The sequence below is a fragment of the Leptopilina heterotoma genome, unplaced genomic scaffold (assembly GCF_015476425.1).
Source record: "Leptopilina heterotoma isolate Lh14 unplaced genomic scaffold, ASM1547642v1 Lhet_92, whole genome shotgun sequence".
NCBI classification, from domain to species: Eukaryota; Metazoa; Arthropoda; class Insecta; order Hymenoptera; family Figitidae; genus Leptopilina; species Leptopilina heterotoma.
Window position 1 is genome coordinate 683,363 of NW_025111199.1, and position 21,306 is coordinate 704,668.

Sequence of the window (21,306 nt, forward strand, 5' to 3'; positions counted from 1 at the left end):
AAGAAAATTATTATCCTCGACAATTGGAGCACCCTCGGCAATTGGTGCAGTTACCCTATATAAAAATATACATATTTTATTACATAAACTTGTATTTAAAAAATGGTCCCAGAATTTCCAACTTAGTTGCAGAAAGAAATGTTTTAAACATGTCTTACTACGGAAGATTTTTAACTTTAGCAAGAAAACGTGGTTAATTTATTATTATATGAGGTTTCTCAATCAAGAACCTAAAAACTCATAAAAACCTAAAACTCTGGATATTCACATTATTACCAATCATTCCTCACTGGTAATTTCCTCATATTTTACAATTTTGCTTAAGTAAGATATTGTTAAACAGTTGTTAATAACCCTGTAAAAAAAGAATTGGGTGAAAGAACAGACGGGACCTGTTCAAAAGTACAGAAATGTCGTGACACAAAGAAAATTGAAATACATGACACTTTTGATTGATCAATGTCAGGAGACAACACATTTTATTATATTGAGATTCACCGGAGATGCGCCGACGTCCCCGCATTGTTCCTAGGCTCATCTTTCTCGGAGTAGTGCAATTAATTTTAATTTTAATATAAAAATGGTCTACTGCGACCTGTCACTATACGACGCCAAAATGAGAATGAATTAAATGGCCGACGGGGACGCCGAAGCACACGCGCATCTCGGCTTCGTGGTGAGTCTCACGCGCACTCGTTACAAAGATTTTCAGATGGTAATCGATGCGCGACAGTAAGTAATTGGGTAATTTATCGACCGTCGAAAAGAATTCATAAAAGTTTATTTAGTCTCCGCGAAGGGCACTGCGCGACGACGACCGGTTCGCAAGATGGCTGCAACCAGTGTTTTGACAGCTGATGTTCTCGTCGATGGATTCTCGTATTTCTGCTTCGTATGACCGGTATTTATTTCAGTAATAAATAGAAGAAACCAGATAACTTGCTGGACAAATACGAAGTAATCTCTCGGCAGTGATCCCGAAGTTTGGAAATTAGGAACACGCAGTGATAGTTTACATGAAATGATAAACCGAGTATCAATTTTCTTATAATCAATTAATTGTTTTGACCAGTGATCTGACGGTTCGCTAATTACAGGTTTCATTTAATAAATTAAGTGAACGAAATATTAAAAAATTGGATAATTCAAAGTAAATGTTCTCGGAAGAAGAAAATAATTGTCAATTCTCAATTTGGCGTGAATAATAAAAAAATTAAAAGTCGATTATCGACAAAGAATATTACTTTGTACGCGGCAAATAAAATGTCGCGTTACACTACTTTATATTGTGAACCGTTGGCTAGGGCAATTTTGATGTCTTCTAAGCATGCTACTCCTCTTTGTAGGGCTAGACAATTAGCTCTCTCTTGACTGATAAAAGATGAAACGGCTCCTGTGTCTACTAGTGCGGAGAATGTGACATCTTCACATTTGCAGTTAATGGATATTCTGGAGTCGGGGATTAGTATGGTTGAACTTACTCCTTCTGTTCGACCTTTCAGTCGTTTCCCGACGGATGACATTTGCAGTCTCGGGTGAAAATATTTTCATCACCACAGTATGAACAGAACTTTTTAGGCATGCTCCGACATACACTACGACGATGTCTAGGTTTCCCACATCTCCATCAGTGAGTCTTCGGGTCATATGGTTTACTCACTTCAGCTACCTCCACTATGCTTCCAGATTTTTCCGGTTTGTCTTGGACCTTAAAAGTATTCAGGATCCCCGCAACTTCTTCAACACGTTGAATTAAGGTGTTCACGCATTCAACCTTCGTTCTTCTAATATGCAAACGGAAAATTGCCTGCATATTCTAATATAGCGTGTCTAGTTGACAAGTAGCGTCATATTGACCGTGTCTGCGCATCAGAGTTCGTAACGAGCTTGCGTAGCTACAAATAGAGTTATTCATCCTCTGTATTTAGTGGCCATCTGTGACTCTAAATTCCTTAGCTCCCCTGGTGATAAGTAAAATTTTCTTAGCGAAGCAGTGAGTTGATCAAGTGAATGAGTAGGTGATATCTCATTCCTATACCACAGAATAGCATCTCCACGCAGAAGTTTAGGAAACCCACGAAGAAGCTGCTTATCCGTAAAACCATAAGCGTATAACCTCGGCCGTCGAAACTGCAGACCCATTTCCTCATTGTATACAGCACGAAAGTGTTGCTAATTCCAGAAGACGGTGTTGATGAACCCAATGGTAGTATGAAATTCATTTGTTGTTGAGATGTTGATGGTATCTACATTTGTTGTTGATCTCTAGCGTTTTGGGGATCTTCTAATGCCATTAAATTCTTCGATGTCTTCTTCCTCCTTGTAGTCCTCAGAATCTGGTGGTTTTTCAAAAATTTGTGGGTTAGCTCTCACAAAAGCTACCATACGTTGTCTTAGTTGAGTGAAAGTTCCTTGAGAATCTATTTAGTACGTGTCCAATTCCACCATCAACTCTGCTTTACTCATATCGTAAATCCATTTTACTTCCATCTTGAAACTTGTTTTTAGAACTACTTCCGTGTAACACTATTTATTGTTAGTGTAAACTAAGCTTAGGGCCTGCTGATATGTCTATTTGCACTAGTAGAGCCCTCTTTTAGACCTCGATGACACTAACTGAGGAAATTGGGTAGGAATCCAGCCGAAGGGGACGACCATGAAAAGAAGAAAGGGAAAAAATCTTGAAGAGAAGACAAGGTTGACCACATCTCAAGCAGAACTTTATCGGGATGTTCTTGCAAGATGTCCTCCGATGTCCATTTTGAACACAGCACCAACATGCAGTACGGTTGTTTTACTGCCTCAATTCTACTCTAGGCACACTATTCTGATCCCTAGTTATTCCTTTTGTCTCCTCGTTAGTCAGCTGAGTCCAGAAAAAACTTTCCTTCCAGGTCCAAAGCCGTGTTGTAATCAAAATTCTTCAAACGTTCTTCATACTTCTTCTGGTCTTTTTCCAGCAACATTTCAGGAAAAACTCGACGCATTTGAACGTCAGAGATACGATGTTTTTTAATCTTCGAAGAAACTTCTTGAAGAGCGTTCCATAGCTTCGATGGCGGAAACCGACGATTAATTATTTCGATGATTTTGTAGATTTCGAAGTCTAGTAGATGTTTCACCATGTTGAATTGATGCGGAGCAACGAAAAGCAATGAAAGTCGAAAGAAAGAAAAAATAATTTTATTCTGCACAACTGAATGGTATGAGCAATAAAATCGTTATGAACAATCCAATCGTGGAAAACTATATATAAACTTGTTTGATTTACCCACTCTAGTTTTACACTCGAAACCCGAGTCACGGTTTAGTTTGGTTTTTCTTAAGGGGACATTCCAGATCAAAATGTCAAAAAATCGATTTTTTTTGTTTTTATTTTCTGATTTCTTATAGTGTCAAGAATACTCTCCTAAAATATTATTGCAAAATTCGAAGTAAAACAAAAGTTAAACATCCTTATTCTTCGCCATGTCAAAGATGTTTTTGTATGCGAATAAGCAATCGAATGACTTAAATGTTTTTTTATTAGCATTTTTTAAAAAAGACAAACAAAAATGTATTTGGTGTTGCTGATCACAAATTAGATATCAAATTTTCAAAATTCAAAATGGTGGATCCAATATGGCGGAAAAGAAGATTCTTTTATTTTAATTTTTTTTCGTTTAATTTTTTTTGTCCACTATATTGCATCCGCCATTTTTAATTTTAAAAAAATGATGTCATATTTGTAATCAGCGACCCCAAAAACCCCCCCGTAACGATTTTGAAGCAAATCCAATGATTTTGAAAAAAAAATGTCCGACATATTGGATCCGCCATTTTGAATTTTAAAAATCTAATTCTATATTCGTAATTAGCGACCATAAAAACCCCCGAGTAACGATTTTCAAGCAAATCTGATGATTTTTTAAAAAAAAATTCGAAACTTATGAACAAAAACTTTAAATGCGTTTTTCTCAAAATGTCCTTTTTGATCTGGTAAGAGTGATATCTCGAGTTCTTCTGGAGCGATTTTAAAAAATCAAACGGTTTTTGATTCAGCGTCATCATGCCTATAAGTGGAACGTTAAAAACGGGAAAATTCCCAACTCCCTTTTTTATAAGAAAAATTCTAAATAAAAACACCTTTTTTTGCATATTTTGGGGAAAAAGTTCTCTAAAAAAAGGGGGGAGGAAAATTTCACTTTTTTGAGGTTCCACACCTAAAGAAATATCTAACGAAGAGAATGTCACTTCGTTTTTGGTTTTATCTGTTTTAGAAAGTTTGGAATCGATCTTACCGCCGAAAATGGTCATTTTTAAAAATGGCGTATATCGCCGCCATTTTGAAATAAAAATGAAAATTTTTTTTTTACAAATTCTTAAATAAATTATTTATTACATGTAAAAGAAATTTTTTAAATAAATGTCATAGTTATTTTATTAATATATACTAAGAAAGCCTTCTTTGCGCCTGTTTTAAACTGGAATGTCTCCTTAAATACTTAGGCAAGACCCTAGTGCTAAAGAAAATACTAACTTTAGTCCCTGTTTTGGCGGAAAGCACCAACTTTAGTTATCAAAACACTAATTTACTTGTAGGGAATTATTAGGACTGAATTTGGAAAAGGTGTAGTCATAAACTATGCAAAATTTAAACCTTCGAATGTAAGTATATTGTAACAAAATTAATCTCCTGTTCGTCATGGACAACGTTGATATGCTCGGCAACCTTCCACGAGAGCACCCCTGGTTAGTCGCCAAGCACCTGGTAAGAGAAAGTTCGTTCGACCTAAGAGCACCTGGGTAGAACGAACATTTCTCTCGACAGCATTTTACTTACAGAAGAGCGCCTCTACCTGAGTCGAATGCCCATGAGAGTTCGTACCTTTTAGGCAAGAAGAGCACTTAGAGCCAAGGCGGTAGATGAACTGTCGATCTACGAACGTGCAGCGAGGTACCTCGTTCTCTCGTGGGGTAGTGAGACGAACGAGTATGGCCAGCGCGACGACTATGGCTATTGCTCATGCAATGCAATATGCCTTCGTTACATCATAATTGTAAAAAACGAAACGGTAAACTATAAATTTTTTTGTACAGTTCGATTCAAAATTTATTTATTTTTTTGTATTTATTGGTTTATACAAGTGTTTATACATTCCTTTGTAATTTTTCTTTAGAAATTTTTTTCCCTATTATTAAACTTAAACTTAATACTTAAGTCTAATGGGTTTTCTTGCCAGTGGTGAAAATTAGAAAAAAAAATTTTTTTTAAATTTTTTTAGTTTTTCTTTGACAACGCTATGGCCATTATTACATAGCAAGTTCTCTATATTTTTCCTGTAATATTCGCGTTAAAATACACCAGATTTGGCTACAGACACAAGAGTCTCACCAATAGGGTTCCGCCGATACACCGTAGGTGTATGGAACCCTAAAAAGGTAGAATTATCAAATTAAATAAAAACTAACTGAATATAAAATATTGTTGATAAACAAAGTTTGCGTACCATTATTACCCAGTGCAGGAAGAAGAAAATTGTTAACCTCGTTAACAGTATCTTTCGTCATTTTGGAAATTTTTAAACTTCCAATGAATTCTTTAAAAATGACAATAATAACAATAGTTGAAATGTATATTTAATGAATGTGAGAGTGGGGTAGGTTCAGCTAAGATTAGTTTTAGAATTATAGAATCTTTTAATATGAAGACATCGAAAAGTTTAATGGACCGATTTAAGGGTTTATAGGACTTTGTCAATTTTAATAAACCAAATTTTGTTATTACGTATTTCGAATATAAAATACATAAAAAATGTTTTATACTAAGAAAGAACCCAGCACTCTAACAGTATATTAAGCAACAAGAGGATAAAGGCAGCCATTTCTTTACGATGATTTTTGTGACACGAGTGGAGGTCTCGGGGCGTCCTCGACCTCCACTCGTGTAACAAAAATCATCGTAAAGAAATTGGCTGCCTTTATTCTCGTGTTACTTACGATATTTTTTATTCCTAATGCACAAAAGTGGCGATTTCAGATAGCAGACGACAGGGAGTAAAAGTCATTCACTTGTTCGATTTGTATAAAAATGGCGACCGTTTTCTTGGGCAAGAAAAATGCATGTGAACAGCTAATTTTCTTGCCCATGGGAGAACACGGCCGCCATTTTCATACGGTCGAAGAAATGAATGACTTTTCTCCCTGTCGTCTGCTATCAGAAAGCGCCATTTTTGTGCATGTGGGATAAAAATATAATTTTTTGGTGCTATTTCAGCTCGATGGTCCATGTGGTCCATTTGTGACGAAACATGTTGAACCACGAGTACGCTGTATTCGTAAGGGTTTGGGAGAAAATCGGTACCGCTAATCAGGATCTATCTCTGATGCAATAATTTTCCTCTCGAATTCATCGACAAATTCGCTTGCGTCTAAATTTCCCATGATTTAATAATTTTGTGTAATGATTCAAAACAGATTGATGTTACTACACCCTGATGTTTTGATGCTGACCTTCCGGTTTAGATGGCATTTTAAAAAATTGTGACAAATATCTATCAAAATGTTGTTAGTTAGTGACATATAAGTTCGTCCATACGTCATCAACTAACAACATTTTAATAAACATGTCACGACCTTTATAAACGCCGTTTCTACCGGAAGGACAGCATTAAAGCATTAGGATGTACATTAAAAATAGCAAAGAAAAATGTGCTTAGTAAGAATAGAAGAAGACGCAATTCAAGGAAGAACAGAAATCAAGGGAAGAAAAGAGCGTGCATTAGAAAGGAGAAAAAAGGACAATGCACCTAATATTCCAAATAAAAGTGATGGAAACATTTTTTGTTAAAAAGAAAAAATGTAAGAGTCTAAGAGAAAATACGCCATGAAAGAAATAATTATGGAACCAATTTTCTAAAAACTTAATAAAAAAATTATTTTTGAAAAATATTGATACAGATGGTTTTTGTAAAAACAATTTCCCATTCTTTCTCAGACTACAAACATATTTTCGTCGCTTGGGGGCAGCAACATGCAGACTTAGCTAAACGGTGAAAAAGATGCCGTTTCAAAAGAAAAGTGAAAAACATGCCATTTCACGAAACCTGTGGAAACTATGCCTCGCCGCGAAAGCGCTGAGAAACATACCTTCTCCAAACGAACGGTGAAGAACATGCCTTTTCAGCCGTTTTAATATAATATTAACGGTTGAAAAGGCATGTTCTTCACCGTTCGTTTGGAGAAGGTATGTTTCTCAACGCTTTCGCGGCGAGGCATAGTTTCCACAGGCTTCGTGAAATGGCATGTTTTTCCCTTTTCTTTTCGAAACGGCATCTTTTTCACCGTTTAGCTGAGTCGGCATGTTGCTGCCCCCAAGCGACGTTTTGTAAATAGTGAAGTAAAAAGTTTTACCCTTTTTCTAATTAGGAGATTGGATGTTTAACATCTAATGTACATACTCACTGTTCTAACAGACGTTATTCTGCCATACATTATAAAAAAAGTTGGAAAAAGTAACAAAAACGAGGAACAAAAGAAAATATCTGAAATTTTTAATAAAACAAAAAAAGCAATTAAGAAAGTAATGATGATAGTGAATCATTTAAAAAAGCCTAAAGATCTAATTCTTTAAAATAATGATTTTAAAGATATTAATTTTAAAAATCCTTTAAGGCGTACTTGCGTTTGCGAAGGCAAAAAATAGGCCCCACTTTAATGTTTTTTTCACAGTCATTTTATTTAAAATATTAAAAACGATTTTTGCACCTTAAAGTACATAATAAAAACTAAAAAAAGAAAAGTTTTTTTCGATTTTTAACCGTTATTTACGATTTGTAGAGGGCCCCAAACATTGCGATCTCAAATTTGTAAGAGTTTGCGGTGCCCCGCATAGAGCCTCTCCTGACTGTCTAAAATCAAAAAAACAAAATTTGTTCTTTAGTATACATTAATACCTAGTGGACGTATATGATGAAATTAAAAAAAAGTAAAAAAACGAAAATGCGGTACTTTTAAAGTCAATTTTTAAGAAATGATGATTTTGATTTTTTGAATTTTTGACTTTAAAAGTACCGCATTTTCGTTTTTTTTACTTTTTTTTAATTTCATCATATACGTCCACTAGGTATTAATGTATACTAAAGAACAAATTTTGTTTTTTTGATTTTAGACAGCCAGGAGAGGCTCTATGCGGGGCACCGCAAACCCTTACAAATTTGAGATCGACAATTTTTGGGGCACTCTACGAATCGTAAATAACGGTTAAAAAACGAAACAATTTTTTCTTTTTTTAGTTTTTATAATGTACTTTAAGGTGCAAAAATCGTTTTTAATATTTTAAATAAAATAACTGTGAAAAAAAAAACATTTAAGTGGGGCCCATTTTTTGCCTTCGCAAACGCAAGTACGCCTTAAATTTTTTAAATCTTGACAAATACAGAGTTGCAGTCAGATCTGACAGGATATATAGGTCAAGTGGGTAGCATTACCTATATATCCTGCTGGCTCTGATGATTAAAATAAGGGCCATTTTGTTTCTGTCATATTTAATTTTGAAAATCTGACATAAAATTTTAATACAGCGACTTCAAAAACCCCCGAGTAAGAATTGTTAGTAGTTTTCGATCAATTTTTAAAAACTTTGATCATTTGATTTATTTGTTGATGAATATGGTAAAGAATCAACCTTCAACTTGGGTAGTGTTACTTGTCAGTATAAATTTTAATATTTATTTATATTATATTTATTATATTTATATTATATTTATTTAGGGGAGAGTGGTCCTAAGTTGGCCGCCTAAGCAAATTGGTCGAAAATAGTAACAAAATGAAATTTAATCACTTCGGCAAGTATATATTAGTGTTCAGAGATCGTTTTGCTATAATTTTGTGGTATTTAGAACGTTATAAAATGGCTTTTGTAGTCTTAATACAATAAATAGTGAAAAGCTGCATACTGGACATTTCAGAAATAGCGGTCCTAAGTTGGCCACCACTTTTTTTCGCTTGTGTATAAGGAAGAAATGCATATTCTTTTCAATTACGCAGAAATTTTACAAATTTGATACATTTAGGAGAATAAAAACGCATTATTTAACTATTTTTGTTTAGAAAATAAAGCATTATTTTATTTCATTTATTTGCAGTGGTGGATAGCTGTGGAGACAGGTGTTTTTGTATTATGTCTTTTATAATGTTTTTTAAACCATTTTTTTGTTTTTTGTCTTTGTTTAATTCCTACGTTACACTTTTACGGTCTTTCTCGTGATGAAAAACACAAAAAAGAAGTAAAACAAATAAAAACAAACAAAAACAATAGGTGGCCAACTTAGGACCACTGTAGATTTTTACAAGTTTCAAATTATTACGCTAATAAAAAAATTTAATTAAAAAATCAACAGAACCTCTTATTTCAACATTAAATAAAGGAACTAGCGCACACGCTTATTTAGAAATGTTTAATTATTTGTCTCTTGTAGCTGCTCTCGAAAAAACAAGAAAAATTAAATTTTTGTGGTCGTAAACAATATTATTGTCCTCAAAATGCGTACAAGAATCTTAGATTATAATTAGGTCCATAAATTATATCATGGTTTATTAATACATCATACCACAAAATTATAGATTCGTCCAGTATACCATCTCTGAGAGATGCAGGGTGGCCAACTTAGGCCCACGGCTAACTTAGGACCACGCTCCCCTATATTATTTACATTTAGATTAAAACATGAAAAAAGTGTTTGATCGTTAAAAATATGTTATTTGTCTTAAAATTAATTATTAGTAAAAAGTTTTTAATGCAAAAAGATAGAAAGTTAGAAATACAATGATGGATCAACTTACTCTATTCTAGCCTATGTATTGCTTAATGGAAAATATATAGTTTAATATTTAGATTTTGTAATCCCATTCAAATAAAAATTATGATCGGCAATAAAAAATCTTAGAATAAATGTTACAGGAAGAATTTCACAATTTGTAAATGTCAACAGGACGTACACGATGTACGTTACGAAGATTGGGTGTCAATTATAGCTAAACTGGAACTTAGAGCTGGTGATTGTGCAACTTTCATCCAATTTGATCCGCTCGAAAATAATCTAACTTGGGCGCCTCCAGGATTATCGTCACTTAAGGTTATAATCAATATCATTAAATTATTATTGTTTGCAATAATGTATTTTAGACAAATTGATATATTTTTATATTTTTATAAATATAAAATTATAATATTAAAAATTCTTTTCGCTCTTTTTATTAATTTTGAGAAATGTATTTATTTCTCTGATAAATTTACTTAACTTATTACATTTTTGTTTCTTAAACTATTTAATTTATTAATTTCAGGTAGATGAATACTTTTCAATGCTACCAAAAATATCAATACCGAAGATTGGAACTCCAGGTGAACGATTTAGAGATCGCCAACTAGCAATTCAGTTACCAAAACAGGATTTGGCTAGAGTATACTGTAACTTCGTAGATCCACAAAGTTATACAAATGCAGATGATTTCATATCTGCAAGAAATGAAATAGCTTTAGATGTTGGAACAGTACGAAAAGTGTTGGAAAATAATCTTGTAAGTAAAATTTAACTATTTTATATGTATATTTTATATATTACATTAGGGTGAACGTTATTTACCAAGTTGTTCATATTGATGTGGGACCCCCTAAATTTTTAGTTTATTGTCTAAAAAAGTGTCAGACCAAAATAAGCACTTAGGGGATATTTGGGAAACCCCAGACAGTACTATTTACGAAACATTGACTCAGTTTTTTCATTTTTTTTATTAAAAAACTGGAATTTGCTTTAAAAAAACATAAAAGTGTCTGGACACTTTAGAAAATGTAAGTACGTCACATTGAACGTCTTATAAAACCTTATTTAATGTTGACTTTTTGTAAATATTAAATAGATTTTTTAATTTATTTCTATTACATGGTCTATTTTTATTGTTGTAGATATAATTTGATGTATGATATAATTAAACGTGCAATAAATGACCAAAGATACAGAAAAACAAAAGTAACATCTTACACTGTGTTACAAAAAAAATATGACTTCAAAAACTTCCTATGGGACCTAGTGGAGGTTGTAGGGCTTAAAAAACTGAGCAAAATAGTATATTTTAAATTGCCTAAACACCCTCAAAATTTTATTTTAGAGCTAAAAAACCGTTTTTTAGGAGTTAATCCACAAAAAACCTGATAACTTTCTTATTTTTTGACCGATTTTAATTTATTTTTTTTTGTTTGGAAGCTGAAAAACAGATCTTTCCAACGCTATAAATATTTTTATCGTATCTTATTAAATGACGACAATAAAGACCAAAAAGGTTTAAAAAATTAATTTTTTTAGTTAATTTTTCCAGTTTCTTATAAATTTGTAACTGGTATCTCACATACAATAATTTTGTTCGTACTATGCATCGAAAGTATAGTCGATTCTGCTTTTAATGACGCCCAATTGAATAGAATTCGTTAAAATTTGTCAAAGTTATCATACTTTAAATTTTATAGTTACATAAAGTTTTAGAGATGACTGGTCCTTTTTCACATTTATTCAGAGTAAATTCTTTGTTAACTAAGCAAAATTAATGATTTAAGATTAAATTTAACTCAGAATTCATTGTTGAATACAAAAATCGTATAAAACAGAATATTTTTGTCAACAATTTAATAAATGATTTAAAATTTAAAAATTCTTTATCAATGGTTTTTTAACTTTGCACTGTCTTTTTGGCGCTTGAGAGACCAACAATATTCCGAAAGCATATTACAAGTGCTTTTTCCCTGAAAAGTTGTGTTAAAAAACCATTAAAAAAGCATTTTCAAATTTTAAATCATTTGTTAAATTGTTGACAAAAAATATTCTGTATTATACGATTTTCGTAATCAACAATGAATTCTGAGTTAAATTTAATCTAAAATCATTAATTTTGCATAGTTAACAAAGAATTAACTCTGAATAAATGTAAAAAAAGACCAGTCATCTCTAAAACTTTATGTAACTATAAAATTTAAAGTATGATAACTTTGACAAATTTTAACGAATTCTATTCAATCAGGCGTCATTAAAAGCAGAATCGACTATACTTTCGATGCATGGTACGAAAAAAATTATTATATGTGAGATACCAGTTACAAATTTATAAGAAACTAGAAAAATTAACTAAAAAAATTAATTTTTTAAAACTTTTTGTCTTTATTGTTGTCATTTAATAAGATACGATAAAAATATTTATAACGTAAAAAGATCTGTTTTTCAGCTTCCAAACAAAAAAAATAAATTAAAATCGGTCAAAAAATAAGAAAATTATCAGGTTTCTTGTGGATTAACTCCTAAAAAACGGTTGTTAGCTCTAAAATAAAATTTTAAGGGTGTTTAGGCAATTTAAAATATACCATTTTGCTCAGTTTTTCAAGCCCTACAACCTCCACTAGGTCCCATAGAAAGTTTTTGAAGTCATATTTTTTTTGTAACGCAGTGTTATCATTTAATTTATACATTCTGGTCGAAACTAATTTAAATATCTAACGAAACTAATAATTTTATGTAAGTTTAATAAGTCCAGTATTTAAAACATAAAATATTTTCGCGCATGTCCGGGGATACGACAAATTGTTAAAGGTTGGGATTTTAATAGGGGAGACTGGGGTAAATCTGCTCACAATTTTGGTTTTAACAAGTCATCAATTTTGTTATTGTTAAAATATAATACATGAAATTATTTTATTCTAAATTATAAATTTAAAACTAAGTGAGCGGCTTTACCCCGAGTGTATTTCTCACATTTTAGAATAAACTTAATTGAATATTTTTGAAATCAAACAAAACTATATGTATTTCGAAGAAGGACATCCGATAGCAACAAAAAAAATTTGCCAAATAAACTAAGACTCAAAAATAACGATCGAAAAACTTAAAAATCCAAAAAACGTTTTTTTCTGACACCTCTAAAAACATTTGATGGCCTCTGATTCTATGTTGAATTCATGAAACTAAACAAAAGTTCGTTAATATAAGTTGAATATTAGGTACTATTCACAGTACCAATATCTCCATCTTAAGTTAAGTTCATAGCGTCAAATCGCAAGTGAGCGGGTTTACCCCAGTCTCCCCTACTCATATTTTTACTTATTTTTTTCCTAAAAGGTTTGATTATTTTACAAATTCATTTATGCTGAAGGTTCACCAAAAAGCTTAAGTATTCGGGGCTACCCGAATTTTCCATAATATCCACAAGAAACCTTGCCCCAAAGACAATACATTTTTCATTTAACACACGGAACAAATATTCACCTGGAACCGCTATAAATTTCACTAGGCTAGCCAAATTTTTAGTTATTTCAGTTAAGACTTTCGCTATTTTAGAGAAACTTATCACTGTTCCAGGTCAACATTTTTTTCCGTGCAGGGTGTACAGCGATTCTTTAAAAAAAATTCAAGAACTTTTCAAGGTTTTCAAGGTCCAGAATAATTTTTTTCATGGTCTATTTTTAGGGTACTAATTTTCAAAATATTTGTTAATTATAATCGAGATAGTGCATTTCATGTAAATTTTTACTTACTGTCTAAATTTGAATTAGTAAAAATGATTATTACTAATTGATTTAGTGACTGACTTTTTGGTTTTGAAATAGTAAAAATGATTACTAATTGATTTAGTGATTGACTTTTTGGTTTTGAATTAGTAAATTTTTACTAATAAATAATTATTTCTACTAATTTTTTTAGTGAAATTCACTAATTAAAAAGCAAAAAGTCAGTCGCTAATTCAAATTAGCAAACATTTTTACTAATTTAAATTTAGAGACTTAAATACAATTTATTGAAAAAACATTTAAAAAATATAAAGAACATCGATTTAAGAGACATCAATCAAAATTATTTTTAAATAATTGACTTCTTTTTAGAATTTCTATTAAAATAATTGATATACAAATTATTAAATTTATTAAGAAAACTTTTTGAAAATAATTGAAATTTTGCAATGAATTTTATTAAAATTTTTGAAAAAAATTGAATTAGTGAGAATTTAATGGAAAATTTTAAAAAAATTGATTTTTGCGAAAAAAATATGCACATTCTATTTTAAAAAATTGAATTAATGTAATTTTTTTAAAATAATTTAAAGTTTGTGTAGTATTTTTTAAAAACTTGTTTAATAATTTAATTCTTTTGGGAAATTTTATTGAAATAGTAGAATATTGAAAACCACCTCAAAGTAAGAAATTTTTTTAAAAATAATTGAAATTTTGCCATGATTTTTATTAACCCCTTGGCAGTCGATGACGTGTATACACGTCATGGTGCAGGTGGGCTCAAACTGTCGATGACGTGTATAGACGCAAGCAGATTTATGGCTACAAAAACACACAGATTTGTCCACAAATTGATACTCGGGGGTTTTCGGGGTCGCTGATTACGAATCCATTTTCAGATTTTAAAAATTCAAAATGGCGAATCCAATATGGCGGACGACATTTTCAAAAACTCATCGGATTCACTTGAAACTTGTTACTCAGGGGTTTTCGGGGTCGCTGATTACGAATCTAGCATCAGATTTTTAAAATACAATGTAGCGTTTCGAATATGGCTGGCGCCATTTTAAAAAATTTATCAGATTTACTTAAAAGTTGTTACTTGGGATTTATTGATGTCGTAGATTAAAAATGCAATATCGGTTTTGAAAATGGCGGATCCAATATAAGAACAAAAACAAAATAAATAAAGGAATGTAAAATCCGACTGCATACCTCCACGTGGTAAACTCTGGGGTCGTAAGTAACGTAGTACACGAAGAAAAAAAGTTGTAACTGCTTTCTTTTAAGTCGTCATGATAATTTTATGAAGTCAAGTAGTTGTAACCGGAGAGCCAGGCCGTTTTTACTTAGCTCTCCAGTTGCGTCTTTAGCTTTCCTCAGTCAATTTACTACTGACATCGATCCAGCCATTTACACTACTTGAGGCAGCCAAGCCAAAACTGCCTGGCTGTCAAATTGTGCTGACTTGGGTATCAGAGGTTATGTTAACGCCTGTGTCGGTCAAGTGATTTTAACCGGGGTCTCGGGTTGGTGTAACCTACATTTTTTCCCCGTGTATACTTAACAGCTGACTGCGGGGGAAAATTTTGTATTTATTATCGTTTCAAAAGTTTTTCGTAATCAGCGAAAACCCTCGCCATATTGGATCCGCTATTTTGAATGTTCAAAATCTGAAATCGGATTCGTAATCAGCGACCCCGAAAACACCCCGAGTAAAAAGTTTTAAGTGAATCCGATGAATTTTAGAAATATTCGTCCGCTATATTGGATCCGCCATTTTGAATTTTTAAAATCTGAAATCGGTTTCGTAATCAGCGACCCCGAAATCCCCTGAGTAACAAGTTTCAAGTGAATTCAATCGATTTTTAATTTTCATGTACGCCATATTGAATCCGCCATTTTGAATTTTCAACATCTGATATCGGATTCATAATCAGCGACTTCAAATACAACAGTATGCCCGTTTGCGCAAATTTTAGTTTTCTAAAAAGTTGTCGACATTTTGAGCCTACTTATGAGATTTTGGTCTTGACTGCGAAGGGGTTAAAATATTCGAAAATATTTGAATTCTTGTGATGAATACTATTATTTACGAAAATAATTGAATTTTGCAATGAATTTTATCAAAATTCCTCAAAATAATTGAACTTTGTCGAAGATTATTGTTACTTATTTCTAAAGATAATTGAATTGTTGACCACAATTGAGGGCTCGGATCGAAGAACCGACGCTTCGCTTGGCTATACGGCTCCATGCCAGTCAATCGCACAAAAATGTAGAAAAATGAAAACTCAAAATTTTAATTTCTAAAATATATTACATTATAGGAAATAAAGTGGCGCATCTTTTTTTCCTTTGAGATTTTTTATAAAATGGACATTTTACGAAATAATTACAAAAAACTGCAAAATTTAATTTCTCATATTTCATTGAATTTTTAAACATAAATCGTTGTATCTTTGACAAATATTAATCAAATCACTTCATATGTGGAATGTAAATGCATTAGGGTCTATAGAAGACGATTAAATTATAAACATTTAAAAAATGGTATGGTTATTATAGCAGACGAACTTTTTCCACGCAGTGTCTTCCCAGCGCGACGCCCGCTTTTTCAAAAAACATTTATAATTTACAAAATTGTAAATAAATTGACCGGATTTTTTCCAGAAAACTTCTTCATATAGTAAGGAACAAATGTCTCACTGAAAGTTCTTTCAACTCGAAAGTTCCTCACACACTTTTTCTCGGCGAAGGTAAGGAAACGTGGTTATTGACAAGACATTACTAATAGGGAAGGGTAGGCTACATTGAACTGGGTATTTTATAAAGTCCAAGAACTAATTAAATTTTACTAATTTCGATCAGGTATTTGTATTAAAATTAAGCTGAAGTACTCCTTTAGTTAATACACACGTTACAAACACAAATTATTATGATTAAATAAATTAATTTAATTTTTTTCTAACAAGTCACACTTTTCTTATTTTGAAGGATCTGTGTCTACATTGAACCACCTCTAATAAAACACTACAATTTACTTAAAAAATAATATTTCCACTTACACATTGTAAAAAATCTTATTTTTCACTGAAAAAAATAGAAAACTGTTGTTAAAGAGTTATTATTTGTTAATATAGGAGATTAATATATTTTGATGTCAGGTTAGGTAGGTAAAGTGACAGTTTGAGTTTATCTCGTTTACAAAATTTCACTCAGTCATTTCTCAGAAAATTGAAGTGGTTCACTGTTGACGCTGGTTCAATGTAGCCTAATCTCTCATAATTAAAATTTGTTAAAAAATCAATTATTTTTTAAATGTTTATAATTTAATCGTCTTCTAGGTATAGACCCTAATGCATTTAAATTCCAAATATGAAGTGATTTGATTAATATTTGTCAAAGATACGACGATTTATGTTTAAAAATTCAAGAAATTTAAGAAATAAAATTTTGCAGTTTTTTGTAATTATTTCGTAAAATGTCCATTTTATAGAAAAATGTCAAAGGAAAAAAAGATGCGCTTCTTTATTTCCTATAATGTAGTATATTTTAGAAATTAAAATTTTGAGTTTTTATTTTTCTACATTTTTGTGCGATTGACTGGCATGGAGCCGTGTAGCCAAGCGAAGCGTCGATTCTTCGATCCGAACCCTCAATTTTTAAAATTTTTTGAAAATAATAGAATTTCTGCCAAAAATTTAATTTATTTTTAAAAATATTGAATTCTTTTGATAACTATTGTTATTTATGAAAATAATTGTATTTTGCAATGAATTAAATTTAAATTAAATATTTTAAATTTAGTTGAAATTTTTTGCTGCTTCTCGGCATAATTGTTAAAAATTACCTTAACCTCAATAGTCCAATGTATAAATAACAATGATTATTATTTAATCAATATAACCTAAATTAACAATTTTTATTTTTATATATTTTTATGAAATTTCTACTATGAAATTTGTAATTTTTTTCAATTTCAAAAAAGGGAAATTTTTTATATTTATAACGAAAACAATGTTTAAAAAAAATATGTTATAACTTACGTTTAAAATCCTAACGTTTGAAAATAATTCTTGAAGTCCACCGCTCATATTTCAAACATTTGCCCTTCTACTTACAATGGCTAAAAAAGTACTATAAACATACGACAAAACCTTTTAAATATTACACAGGACATATCCCTGAGTACGAAAAAAAAATAAACAATCATAATTGTTTATTATAATATACAGGATGTTGATATTATGTTCTGAAAAATACTAATTTCACAGAAAAGTCTAATCCTGAATAATTTAACCCCTTAGCAGTCGATGACGTGTATACACGTCATGGTGCAGGTGGGCTCAAACTGTCGATGACGTGTATAGCGGACATTGTCAAAAACTCGTCCGATTTATTTAAAACTCGTTACTCGGGGGTTTTAAGGGTCGCTGATTACGAATCAGATTTCAGGTTTTAAAAATTCAAAATGGCCGATCCAATATAGCGGACGACATTTTTAAAAACTCGTCCGATTCATTTAAAACTCGTCACTTTGCGGTGTTCGGGGTCGCTGATTACGAATCTAGCATCAGATTTTAAAAATACAATGTGGCGGTTCGAATATAGCTGGCGCCATTTTAAAAAATTTATCAGATTTACTTAAAACTTGTTACTTGAGATTTATTGATGTCGTAGATTAAAAATGTAATATCGGTATTGAAAATGGCGGATCCAATATAGAAACAAAAAAAAATATTAAAAAAACAAAATAAATAAAAGAGTGTACAATCCGACCGCCTACTTCCACGTGGTAAATTCTGAGGTGTTAAGTAACGTAGTATACTTAACAGCTGACTGCGGGGGGAAATTTTGTATTTATTATCGTTTCAAAAGTTTTTTGCAATCAGCGAAAACTCTCCAGTAACGAGTTTTAAATGAATCCGATGAATTTTAGAAAAGTTCATATGCCATATTGGATTTGCTATTTAGAATTTTCAAAATCTGAAATCGGAATCGTAATCAGCGACCCTAAAAATCCCCGTGTAAAAGGTTTTAAGTGAATCCAATGAATTTTAGAAAGTTTCGTCCGCTATATTGGATCCGCCATTTTGAATTTTTAAAATCTGAAATCGGTTTCATAATAATCAGCGACTCTGAAAACCTCCGAGTCAAAAGTTTAAAGTAAATCCGATGAATTTTAGAAAATGTTGCCCGCCATATTGGATCCGCCATTTTGAATTTTTAAAATCTGATATCGGATTCGTAATCAGCGACTTCAAATACAATAGTATGCTCGTTTGCGCAAATTTTAATTTTCTAAAAAGTAGTCGACATTTTGAGCCCACTTATGAGATTTTGGTCTTGACCGCGAAGGGATTGAGGGGGTAGAAAACGACGAGAAGTTTTAATTATGACTCAGGACATATCCCTAGGTAAAAAGAAAATTATAAACAATCATAATTATTAATTATAATGTTCAGCAGTTGAGGTTTTTTTTGGAAAAATTTCAATTTCTAATAAAAGTCTAATTACTGGAAAATTAAGGGAGGTAGAAAACAGCAAAAAGTTTAGTTATTACTCAGGACATATCTCTGAATGAGAAAAAATTATAATTATTTATTATAATGTTCGTCAGTTGAGGTTTTTTTGAAAAAATTCTAATTTCACAGAAAAGTCTAATTATTGAAAATTTAGGGGGATAGAAAACGACGAGAAGTTTTAGTTATTACTAAGGACATATCCCTGAGTTAGAAAAAAATTATAAACAATCATAATTGTTTATTATAATGTTCAGCAGTTAACGATTTTTTAGAAAAAATTCTTATTTTACAGAAAAGTCTAATTACTAAAAAATTTAGGGGGTTAGAATAGGACAAAACATCTTTGATTTTACTCAGAACATATTTTTAAGTAACAAAAAAATATAAACAGCTCTGAAAAGGGTTGATTGTGAGTTTGTTAGTCCTAAAAGGGCTGATTGTGAGTTTATTATCCCTGAAAATGGCAGATTGTAAGTAAAAATTTATTTTCTCTAATTCTAATAATTTTTTTATTTGGAAATTAACTGATTTATTGATGGGATGTAGCTAAAGATTATTCCAGGATAGAATTTTGTATTCTGAAGCACAGAAAATTTTATTGTGACTTTTATGTAATATCAGGTTCATAGTATAAAAAGTATTTTTAAAAAGTTTTTCAAAAATGTTACATTTTCATATAGAAAAAATTTAGCATGTTAATGTAAAATTGTAGAATGACTTTGTGTTTATTAACATTCTCATTATCCTTGTTTTGGAATGTCAATTGGTGCATTTAGTTTCCATTGTGGCTAGTTTTTCTTTGCAGCGAGCATGCATACAATATAGGTGCATAAGTTTTCTACCCAACTCACAAGTGGTTCTCCAATGACCAGTTCAATGTACAGAGGCGCCATGGAGAGGAAGAAGCCATATACTCAACTCTTTGTTGAGATGCATCTGCAGAGCTGCGAAAGAATTAATTATTACATCGTCTATATATTCATGCGGAAGTAATGTTTGTAGTGATTCGTTAGTTAAATTCATGCCATCAACGAAAAGATTCCTTTGATTTTCCTAATTTAATGGAAATTAGGACTAATGCATCGGTCAAAGTGCTTAAAAACATTGTAAGATACGGTGCGTTGTGTACCGTAGAAATAAATTCTATTATCGGCAAAGCTGGTTTTTCTTGTCCTGTCTCTGTTGTATAGCTTTTTAATACTATAGCATAATAATAAGGACGATTTTTATGTTTAGGTGTACTTATTATAGTGCCAGTTCCTTCTAAATGAGCAATGCAATATACTTTCATACTCATTTCTATTACGTATAATAGTACTCCTTCTGTGCATATGAGAACATAAAACGGTGAGATAGACAATTCCTGAATAAAGCCTTTTAAACAAGTTCCTGCATATTTTGGATCTTCTTTATATTGTTCTCTCAATTTTTTCAAAAAATGTTAAAATTTGCATCCAAATCATTCTTGGAAATATTTTCGCTTAATATTTTGTATAAAATAATGTCACTCGAAGCATTATTTCTATTTCCTTCCAAAAAACATGTTCGGGAACTTTAGCAGCCATTGCAAATTTGACCATACTACGATACTTAAACTAAATCGACTTTTCCTATAGCAAGATTGCGACCTTATTGACCATAGGAACCTGTCATTTAACCCAAAAGGAGAGCTTCTTTGCCAAACGAAGTTGCTTTCGTTTGACAAAGCCTGCCAACTCACTAAAACTAAACTAATTTATCAAAATTCCTTAATGTGGAGAGCCAACATTTTAATTGGACTTCTGCTAAGTGTAGAATAATTACTTAAACAAAAACAAAACACTGTAATAAATTTACTTTAACAAAAACAATTAATATTACAAAAATTCAAATACTAGAAAAATGTTCTCAGATTAGTGCTATTGTGACGTAAATCGTAAAAATAACGTCACAACTCGCCTCTTAACGGAAATATTAGTGAAGAAAAAAATAATATAAGTGAATAAAAATCCTCTGAAATCGGAACACCAACTATTCTGAAATCTAAACTGTTATTGACATACCAAAAAAAAGAAACTTTATTATAAGAAACTAAATTACACAAGGTGCACTCCCGGTACCGAGCTAACGCTCTGGAGGTTTCACAAAAAACTACTCTTATCTGACTGCTCAAACTAGAAAACTAATGAAAATTGTGAATTAAACCCGATATCGTAGTACGTGATACATAGTACGACGACTTTTTTTCAAGTGTCGGTTCAGATAAGACCA

General features: G+C 31.4%; 1 protein-coding gene across 1 annotated transcript in view; it reads left to right on the forward strand.

The window, feature by feature from the left end:
* LOC122512037 (four and a half LIM domains protein 2) overlaps positions 1 to 21,306 on the forward strand; it is a 279,184-nt gene that overhangs the window by 105,379 nt on the left and 152,499 nt on the right. Inside the window, exons 3-4 of the mRNA XM_043627648.1 lie at positions 9,941 to 10,115; positions 10,327 to 10,560. Coding sequence (XP_043483583.1) covers positions 9,941 to 10,115; positions 10,327 to 10,560 — 409 coding nt within the window. The remainder of the gene's footprint in view (positions 1 to 9,940; positions 10,116 to 10,326; positions 10,561 to 21,306) is intronic.